The sequence below is a fragment of the Pseudochaenichthys georgianus genome, unplaced genomic scaffold (genome assembly GCF_902827115.2).
Source record: "Pseudochaenichthys georgianus unplaced genomic scaffold, fPseGeo1.2 scaffold_1923_arrow_ctg1, whole genome shotgun sequence".
Lineage (NCBI taxonomy): Eukaryota > Metazoa > Chordata > Actinopteri > Perciformes > Channichthyidae > Pseudochaenichthys > Pseudochaenichthys georgianus.
The window spans coordinates 16,158-25,501 of NW_027262657.1; the positions used below are offsets into that span (position 1 = coordinate 16,158).

General features: G+C 55.2%; 1 protein-coding gene across 1 annotated transcript; it reads right to left on the minus strand.

The window, feature by feature from the left end:
* Positions 1 to 210: 210 nt before the first annotated feature.
* Positions 211 to 2,510, minus strand: sra1 (steroid receptor RNA activator 1; the record flags this gene model as incomplete). Its single annotated transcript, XM_034077741.1, has 5 exons — positions 211 to 640; positions 1,297 to 1,405; positions 1,519 to 1,673; positions 1,753 to 1,872; positions 2,355 to 2,510. Coding segments are annotated over 5 exons (797 nt in total), but the record flags the coding sequence as incomplete, so codon positions are not given.
* Between the last annotated feature and the right edge of the window lie 6,834 nt (positions 2,511 to 9,344).

Here is a 9,344-nt window from a genome sequence, read left to right on the forward strand (position 1 = left end):
ACAGAGTCCAGAACCAGGTTTATTAGAGAGACCAGAACCAGCTTTATTAGAGAGACCAGAACCAGGTTTATTAGAGAGACCAGAACCAGGTTTATTAGAGAGACCAGAACCAGGTTCATTAGAAAGACCAGAACCAGGTTTATCACAGAGACCAGAACCAGGTTTATCACAGAGACCAGAACCAGGTTTATCAGAGAGACCAGAACCAGGTTTATTAGAGAGACCAGAACCAGGTTTATTAGAGAGACCAGAACCGGGTTTATTAGAGACCAGAACCAGGTTTATTAGAAACCAGAACCAGGTTTATCAGAGTCCAGAACCAGGTTTATTAGAGAGACCAGAACCAGGTTTGTCACAGTTACTGCTGAGGATCAGGTCCAGGATCAGGATTCTGGTTCTGAAGGGTTCTGTACTGGTTCTGGTTCTTTGGGGTTCTCCAGGGGTTCTTTGAGGTTCTCCAGGGGTTCTTTGAGGTTCTTCAGGGGTTCTTTGAGGTTCTCCAGGAGTTCTGGACTCAGTTTCCGGGTCTCAGCGATGAGGCGCTTGACGCCGACGATCCATTGGCTGACCTCAGTCACATGATCCACCATCAGAGACAGGTGACGCTCATCAGCAGAATCCCACTGACCCATCTGCAGATCTGAGAGAGAGACAGGTGAGAGTGAGACAGGTGAGAGACAGGTGAGAGGGACAGGTGAGAGGGAGACAGGTGAGAGACAGGTGAGAGGGACAGGTGAGAGACAGTTGAGAGTGAGACAGTTGAGAGACAGGTGAGAGACAGACAAGTAAGAGACAGGTGAGAAGGACAGGTGAGAGACAGGTAAGAGACAGTTGAGAGTGAGACAGGTGAGAGAGAGACAAGTAAGAGACAGGTGAGAGTGAGACAAGTAAGAGACAGGTGAGAGGGACAGGTGAGAAACAGGTGAGAGGGACAGGTGAGAAACAGGTGAGAGTGAGACAGGTGAGAGACAGGTGAGAGTGAGACAAGTAAGAGACAGGATATAGACAGGTGAGAGTGAGACAGGTGAGAGTGAGACAGGTGAGAGTGAGACAGGTGAGAGTGAGACAGGAGAGAGACGGGTGAGAGTGAGACAGGTGAGTGAGACAGGAGAGAGACAGGTGAGAGACAGGAAAGAGACAGGTGAGAGTGAGACAAGTAAGAGACAGGTGAGAGGGACAAGTGAGAGAAAAGTTTGAGACAGACAGGTGAGAGAGAGACAGGTGAGCGTGAGACAGGTGAGAGACAGGTGAGAGACAGACAGGTGAGAGACAGACAGTCGAGAGTGAGACAGGTACCCAGAGTCAGGCTCTCCATGCGCCTCCTCACTGGGAGGCTGAGCCGCCCCCCCCTCCAGCTGACCTCCAGGAGGCGGAGCCTCTTCGCCACGTCACTGCACACCTGATCCTGGAGAGGTCACACAGAGGTCAGAGGTCACACAGAGGTCTATATATTATATGTATCAGTCTATGGTATATATACGTGTAATATATATATTTAATGACAGAGCTGGTCCTCACGCTGGCGTTGTGTCGGCAGGCGCTCAGCGCTCGGTTCAGGACGGACACCACTCGCTCTGCATCAGGCTCACTCTCTGATTGGCTGCTGTCCCCCTCTCTCTGGCCTCTCATTGGTCCCGGAGGGGGCGTGGCCACACAGCTGGCAGGAGGGCGTGCTGTGAATGAGAGGGGAGGAGTCTGCTGTCAATCACGCTTTTTGATATGACGAAACATGCTTCTCCTCCTGCTGCTTACCTGGGTGCAGAGGGGGCGGGGCCACAGCACTTGGAGGCGGAGCCAGAGAGTTGGGGGGGGGCGGGGCCACAGCGCCTGGAGGTGGAGCCAGAGGGTTGGTGGAGGGAGGGGGCGGGGCACCTGAAGACCAATCAGGGTCGAAGAGTTAGAGTTGATACTGTTCTGTAAACATTCTTACACTGCTGCATTTAAGCTAGGCTAAGCTAGGCTAAGCTAGGCTAAGGGAAGCTAGGCTAAGCTAGGCTAAGCTAGGCTAAGGGAAGCTAGGCTAAGGGAAGCTAAGGGAAGCTAGGCTAAGCTAGGCTAAGGGAAGCTAGGCTAAGGGAAGCTAGGCTAAGCAGAGAGAGTTCCCGCCTGAAACGCCTCCGTCAGACTTCTTTGATTACTTCCTCAACATAGTGACATCATTACAGAACTTTCATGCTGCAACACATTGTACGTGATAGGCTAAAGGGCGGGACACCTCTAAACTCTAAATCCCAACAGAGCCGGCCAGCTAACCAATCAGAGCAGCTCTGGTTTCAGACAGAGGGTGAGCAGCAACACTGAAGCAGGTACAGTTTGAAAGAAGGTTTGTTTACGTTAGTTCAGGTGTTGTTTACCTGCTCTCCGGGTCAGGAGGCTCCTCTGAGGCCCGCGGGCCTTCTGGAGACCGTAGGAGAACTGGGGGGGGTCGTTCCAGCCCCTCTCCTGGTTACCTGGGCAACGAGAGAGACAGGTGAGTGTCAAAGAGACAGTGAGAGAGATACAGGTGAGTGCTAGAGAGACAGGTGAGTGTCAGAGAGACAGGTGAGTGCCAGAGAGACAGGTGAGTGCCAGAGAGACAGGTGAGTGCCAGAGAGACAGGTGAGTGTCAGAGAGACAGGTGAGTGTCAGAGAGACAGGTGAGTGCCAGAGAGACAGGTGAGTGCCAGAGAGACAGGTGAGTGTCAGAGAGACAGGTGAGTGTCAGAGATACAGGTGAGTGTCAAAGAGACAGTGAGAGAGATACAGGTGAGTGTCAGAGAGACAGGTGAGTGCCAGAGAGACAGGTGAGTGTCAGAGAGACAGACAGGTGAGTGCCAGAGAGACAGGTGAGGGCCAGAGAGACAGGTGAGTGCCAGAGAGACAGGTGAGTGCTAGACAGACAGGTGAGTGCCAGAGAGACAGGTGAGTGCTAGAGAGACAGACAGGTGAGTGCCAGAGAGACAGGTGAGTGCCAGAGAGACAGGTGAGTGCCAGAGAGACAGGTGCGTGCCAGAGAGACAGGTGCGTGCCAGAGAGACAGGTGAGTGCCAGAGAGACAGGTGAGTGCCAGAGAGACAGACAGGTGAGTGCCAGAGAGACAGGTGAGGGCCAGAGAGACAGGTGAGTGTCAGAGAGACAGGTGAGTGTCAGAGAGACAGGTGAGTGCTAGAGAGACAGGTGAGGGCTAGAGAGACAGGTGAGTGCCAGAGAGACAGGTGAGTGCTAGAGAGACAGGTGAGGGCCAGAGAGACAGGTGAGTGCCACAGAGACAGGTGAGTGCTAGAGAGACAGGTGAGGGCCAGAGAGACAGGTGAGTGTCAGAGAGACAGACAGGTGAGTGCCAGAGAGACAGACAGGTGAGTGCCAGAGAGACAGACAGGTGAGTGCCAGAGAGACAGGTGAGGGCCAGAGAGACAGGTGAGTGCCAGAGAGACAGGTGAGTGCTAGAGAGACAGGTGAGGGCCAGAGAGACAGGTGAGTGTCAGAGAGACAGACAGGTGAGTGCCAGAGAGACAGGTGAGGGCCAGAGAGACAGGTGAGTGCTAGACGGACAGGTGAGTGCCAGAGAGACAGGTGAGTGCTAGAGAGACAGGTGAGTGCTAGAGAGACAGACAGGTGAGTGCCAGAGAGACAGGTGAGTGCCAGAGAGACAGGTGAGTGCCAGAGAGACAGGTGAGTGTCAGACAGACAGACAGGTGAGTGTCAGACAGACAGACAGGTGAGTGTCAGACAGACAGACAGGTGAGTGCCAGAGAGACAGGTGAGTGTCAGACAGACAGACGAGTGCCAGAGAGACAGGTGAGTGCCAGAGAGACAGGTGAGTGCCAGAGAGACAGGTGAGTGCCAGAGAGACAGGTGAGTGTCAGAGAGACAGGTGAGTGTCAGAGAGACAGGTGAGTGCCAGAGAGACAGGTGAGTGTCAGAGAGACAGGTGAGTGCCAGAGAGACAGGTGAGTGCCAGAGACAGGTGAGTGCCAGAGAGACAGGTGCGTGTCAGAGAGACAGGTGAGTGCCAGAGAGACAGGTGAGTGCCAGAGAGACAGGTGAGTGCCAGAGAGACAGGTGAGTGCCAGAGAGACAGGTGAGTGCCAGAGAGACAGACAGGTGAGTGCCAGAGAGACAGGTGAGGGCCAGAGAGACAGGTGAGTGCCAGAGAGACAGGTGAGTGCTAGAGAGACAGGTGAGGGCCAGAGAGACAGGTGAGTGCCAGAGAGACAGGTGAGTGCTAGAGAGACAGGTGAGGGCCAGAGAGACAGGTGAGTGTTAGAGAGACAGACAGGTGAGTGCCAGAGAGACAGGTGAGTGCTAGAGAGACAGGTGAGGGCCAGAGAGACAGGTGAGTGTCAGAGAGACAGACAGGTGAGTGCTAGAGAGACAGACAGGTGAGTGCTAGAGAGACAGGTGAGGGCCAGAGAGACAGGTGAGTGTCAGAGAGACAGACAGGTGAGTGCCAGAGAGACAGGTGAGGGCCAGAGAGACAGGTGAGTGCTAGACAGACAGGTGAGTGCCAGAGAGACAGGTGAGTGCTAGAGAGACAGACAGGTGAGTGCCAGAGAGACAGGTGAGTGCCAGACAGACAGACAGGTGAGTGTCAGACAGACAGACAGGTGAGTGTCAGACAGACAGACAGGTGAGTGCCAGACAGACAGACAGGTGAGTGCCAGAGAGACAGGTGAGTGCCAGAGAGACAGGTGAGTGCCAGACAGACAGGTGAGTGCCAGAGAGACAGACAGGTGAGTGCCAGAGAGACAGACAGGTGAGTGCCAGAGAGACAGACAGGTGAGTGCCAGAGAGACAGGTGAGGGCCAGAGAGACAGGTGAGTGCCAGAGAGACAGGTGAGTGCTAGAGAGACAGGTGAGGGCCAGAGAGACAGGTGAGTGTCAGAGAGACAGACAGGTGAGTGCCAGAGAGACAGGTGAGGGCCAGAGAGACAGGTGAGTGCTAGACGGACAGGTGAGTGCCAGAGAGACAGGTGAGTGCTAGAGAGACAGGTGAGTGCTAGAGAGACAGACAGGTGAGTGCCAGAGAGACAGGTGAGTGTCAGAGAGACAGGTGAGTGCCAGAGAGACAGGTGAGTGTCAGAGAGACAGGTGAGTGCCAGAGAGACAGGTGAGTGCCAGAGACAGGTGAGTGCCAGAGAGACAGGTGCGTGTCAGAGAGACAGGTGAGTGCCAGAGAGACAGGTGAGTGCCAGAGAGACAGGTGAGTGCCAGAGAGACAGGTGAGTGCCAGAGAGACAGACAGGTGAGTGCCAGAGAGACAGGTGAGGGCCAGAGAGACAGGTGAGTGCCAGAGAGACAGGTGAGTGCTAGAGAGACAGGTGAGGGCCAGAGAGACAGGTGAGTGCCAGAGAGACAGGTGAGTGCTAGAGAGACAGGTGAGGGCCAGAGAGACAGGTGAGTGTTAGAGAGACAGACAGGTGAGTGCCAGAGAGACAGGTGAGTGCTAGAGAGACAGGTGAGGGCCAGAGAGACAGGTGAGTGTCAGAGAGACAGACAGGTGAGTGCTAGAGAGACAGACAGGTGAGTGCTAGAGAGACAGGTGAGGGCCAGAGAGACAGGTGAGTGTCAGAGAGACAGACAGGTGAGTGCCAGAGAGACAGGTGAGGGCCAGAGAGACAGGTGAGTGCTAGACAGACAGGTGAGTGCCAGAGAGACAGGTGAGTGCTAGAGAGACAGACAGGTGAGTGCCAGAGAGACAGGTGAGTGCCAGAGAGACAGGTGAGTGCCAGACAGACAGACAGGTGAGTGTCAGACAGACAGACAGGTGAGTGCCAGACAGACAGACAGGTGAGTGCCAGAGAGACAGGTGAGTGCCAGAGAGACAGGTGAGTGCCAGACAGACAGGTGAGTGCCAGAGAGACAGACAGGTGAGTGCCAGAGAGACAGACAGGTGAGTGCCAGAGAGACAGACAGGTGAGTGCCAGAGAGACAGGTGAGGGCCAGAGAGACAGGTGAGTGCCAGAGAGACAGGTGAGTGCTAGAGAGACAGGTGAGGGCCAGAGAGACAGGTGAGTGTCAGAGAGACAGACAGGTGAGTGCCAGAGAGACAGGTGAGGGCCAGAGAGACAGGTGAGTGCTAGACGGACAGGTGAGTGCCAGAGAGACAGGTGAGTGCTAGAGAGACAGGTGAGTGCTAGAGAGACAGACAGGTGAGTGCCAGAGAGACAGGTGAGTGCCAGAGAGACAGGTGAGTGCCAGAGAGACAGGTGAGTGTCAGACAGACAGACAGACAGGTGAGTGTCAGACAGACAGACAGGTGAGTGTCAGACAGACAGACAGGTGAGTGCCAGAGAGACAGGTGAGTGTCAGACAGACAGACGAGTGCCAGAGAGACAGGTGAGTGCCAGAGAGACAGGTGAGTGCCAGAGAGACAGGTGAGTGCCAGAGAGACAGGTGAGTGTCAGAGAGACAGGTGAGTGTCAGAGAGACAGGTGAGTGCCAGAGACAGGTGAGTGCCAGAGAGACAGGTGCGTGTCAGAGAGACAGGTGAGTGCCAGAGAGACAGGTGAGGGCCAGAGAGACAGGTGAGTGCCAGAGAGACAGGTGAGTGCTAGAGAGACAGGTGAGGGCCAGAGAGACAGGTGAGTGTCAGAGAGACAGACAGGTGAGTGCCAGAGAGACAGGTGAGGGCCAGAGAGACAGGTGAGTGCTAGACGGACAGGTGAGTGCCAGAGAGACAGGTGAGTGCTAGAGAGACAGGTGAGTGCTAGAGAGACAGACAGGTGAGTGCCAGAGAGACAGGTGAGTGCCAGAGAGACAGGTGAGTGCCAGAGAGACAGGTGAGTGTCAGACAGACAGACAGACAGGTGAGTGTCAGACAGACAGACAGGTGAGTGTCAGACAGACAGACAGGTGAGTGCCAGAGAGACAGGTGAGTGTCAGACAGACAGACGAGTGCCAGAGAGACAGGTGAGTGCCAGAGAGACAGGTGAGTGCCAGAGAGACAGGTGAGTGCCAGAGAGACAGGTGAGTGTCAGAGAGACAGGTGAGTGTCAGAGAGAAAGGTGAGTGTCAGAGAGACAGGTGAGTGCCAGAGAGACAGGTGAGTGTCAGAGAGACAGGTGAGTGCCAGAGAGACAGGTGAGTGCCAGAGACAGGTGAGTGCCAGAGAGACAGGTGAGTGTCAGAGAGACAGGTGAGTGCCAGAGAGACAGGTGAGTGCCAGAGAGACAGGTGAGTGCCAGAGAGACAGGTGAGTGCCAGAGAGACAGACAGGTGAGTGCCAGAGAGACAGGTGAGGGCCAGATAGACAGGTGAGTGCCAGAGAGACAGGTGAGTGCTAGAGAGACAGGTGAGGGCCAGAGAGACAGGTGAGTGCCACAGAGACAGGTGAGTGCTAGAGAGACAGGTGAGGGCCAGAGAGACAGGTGAGTGTTAGAGAGACAGACAGGTGAGTGCCAGAGAGACAGGTGAGTGCTAGAGAGACAGGTGAGGGCCAGAGAGACAGGTGAGGGTCAGAGAGACAGACAGGTGAGTGCTAGAGAGACAGACAGGTGAGTGCTAGAGAGACAGGTGAGGGCCAGAGAGACAGGTGAGTGTCAGAGAGACAGACAGGTGAGTGCCAGAGAGACAGGTGAGGGCCAGAGAGACAGGTGAGTGCTAGACAGACAGGTGAGTGCCAGAGAGACAGGTGAGTGCTAGAGAGACAGACAGGTGAGTGCCAGAGAGACAGGTGAGTGCCAGAGAGACAGGTGAGTGCCAGACAGACAGACAGGTGAGTGTCAGACAGACAGACAGGTGAGTGTCAGACAGACAGACAGGTGAGTGCCAGAGAGACAGGTGAGTGCCAGAGAGACAGGTGAGTGCCAGAGAGACAGGTGAGTGTCAGAGAGACAGGTGAGTGTCAGAGAGACAGATGAGTGTCAGAGAGACAGGTGAGTGCCAGAGAGACAGGTGAGTGTCAGAGAGACAGGTGAGTGCCAGAGAGACAGGTGAGTGCCAGAGACAGGTGAGTGCCAGAGAGACAGGTGCGTGTCAGAGAGACAGGTGCGTGTCAGAGAGACAGGTGAGTGCCAGAGAGACAGGTGAGTGCCAGAGAGACAGGTGAGTGCCAGAGAGACAGGTGAGTGCCAGAGAGACAGGTGACTGCCAGAGAGACAGACAGGTGAGTGTCAGAGAGACAGACAAGTGAGTGTCAGAGAGACAGACAGGTGAGTGCCAGAGAGACAGGTGAGTGCCAGAGAGACAGGTGAGTGCCAGAGAGACAGGTGAGTGTCAGAGAGACAGACAGGTGAGTGCCAGAGAGACAGGTGAGGGCCAGAGAGACAGGTGAGTGCCAGAGAGACAGGTGAGTGCCAGAGATACAGGTGAGTGCTAGAGAGACAGGTGAGTGCTAGAGAGACAGGTGAGGGCCAGAGAGACAGGTGAGTGTCAGACAGACAGACAGGTGAGTGTCAGACAGACAGACAGGTGAGTGTCAGACAGACAGACAGGTGAGTGCCAGAGAGACAGGTGAGTGTCAGACAGACAGACGAGTGCCAGAGAGACAGGTGAGTGCCAGAGAGACAGGTGAGTGCCAGAGAGACAGGTGAGTGCCAGAGAGACAGGTGAGTGTCAGAGAGACAGGTGAGTGTCAGAGAGACAGGTGAGTGTCAGAGAGACAGGTGAGTGCCAGAGAGACAGGTGAGTGTCAGAGAGACAGGTGAGTGCCAGAGAGACAGGTGAGTGCCAGAGACAGGTGAGTGCCAGAGAGACAGGTGCGTGTCAGAGAGACAGGTGAGTGCCAGAGAGACAGGTGAGGGCCAGAGAGACAGGTGAGTGCCAGAGAGACAGGTGAGTGCTAGAGAGACAGGTGAGGGCCAGAGAGACAGGTGAGTGTCAGAGAGACAGACAGGTGAGTGCCAGAGAGACAGGTGAGGGCCAGAGAGACAGGTGAGTGCTAGACGGACAGGTGAGTGCCAGAGAGACAGGTGAGTGCTAGAGAGACAGGTGAGTGCTAGAGAGACAGACAGGTGAGTGCCAGAGAGACAGGTGAGTGCCAGAGAGACAGGTGAGTGCCAGAGAGACAGGTGAGTGTCAGACAGACAGACAGGTGAGTGTCAGACAGACAGACAGGTGAGTGTCAGACAGACAGACAGGTGAGTGCCAGAGAGACAGGTGAGTGTCAGACAGACAGGTGAGTGCCAGAGAGACAGGTGAGTGCCAGAGAGACAGGTGAGTGCCAGAGAGACAGGTGAGTGCCAGAGAGACAGGTGAGTGTCAGAGAGACAGGTGAGTGTCAGAGAGACAGGTGAGTGTCAGAGAGACAGGTGAGTGCCAGAGAGACAGGTGAGTGTCAGAGAGACAGGTGAGTGCCAGAGAGACAGGTGAGTGCCAGAGACAGGTGAGTGCCAGAGAGACAGGTGCGTGTCAGAGAGACAGGT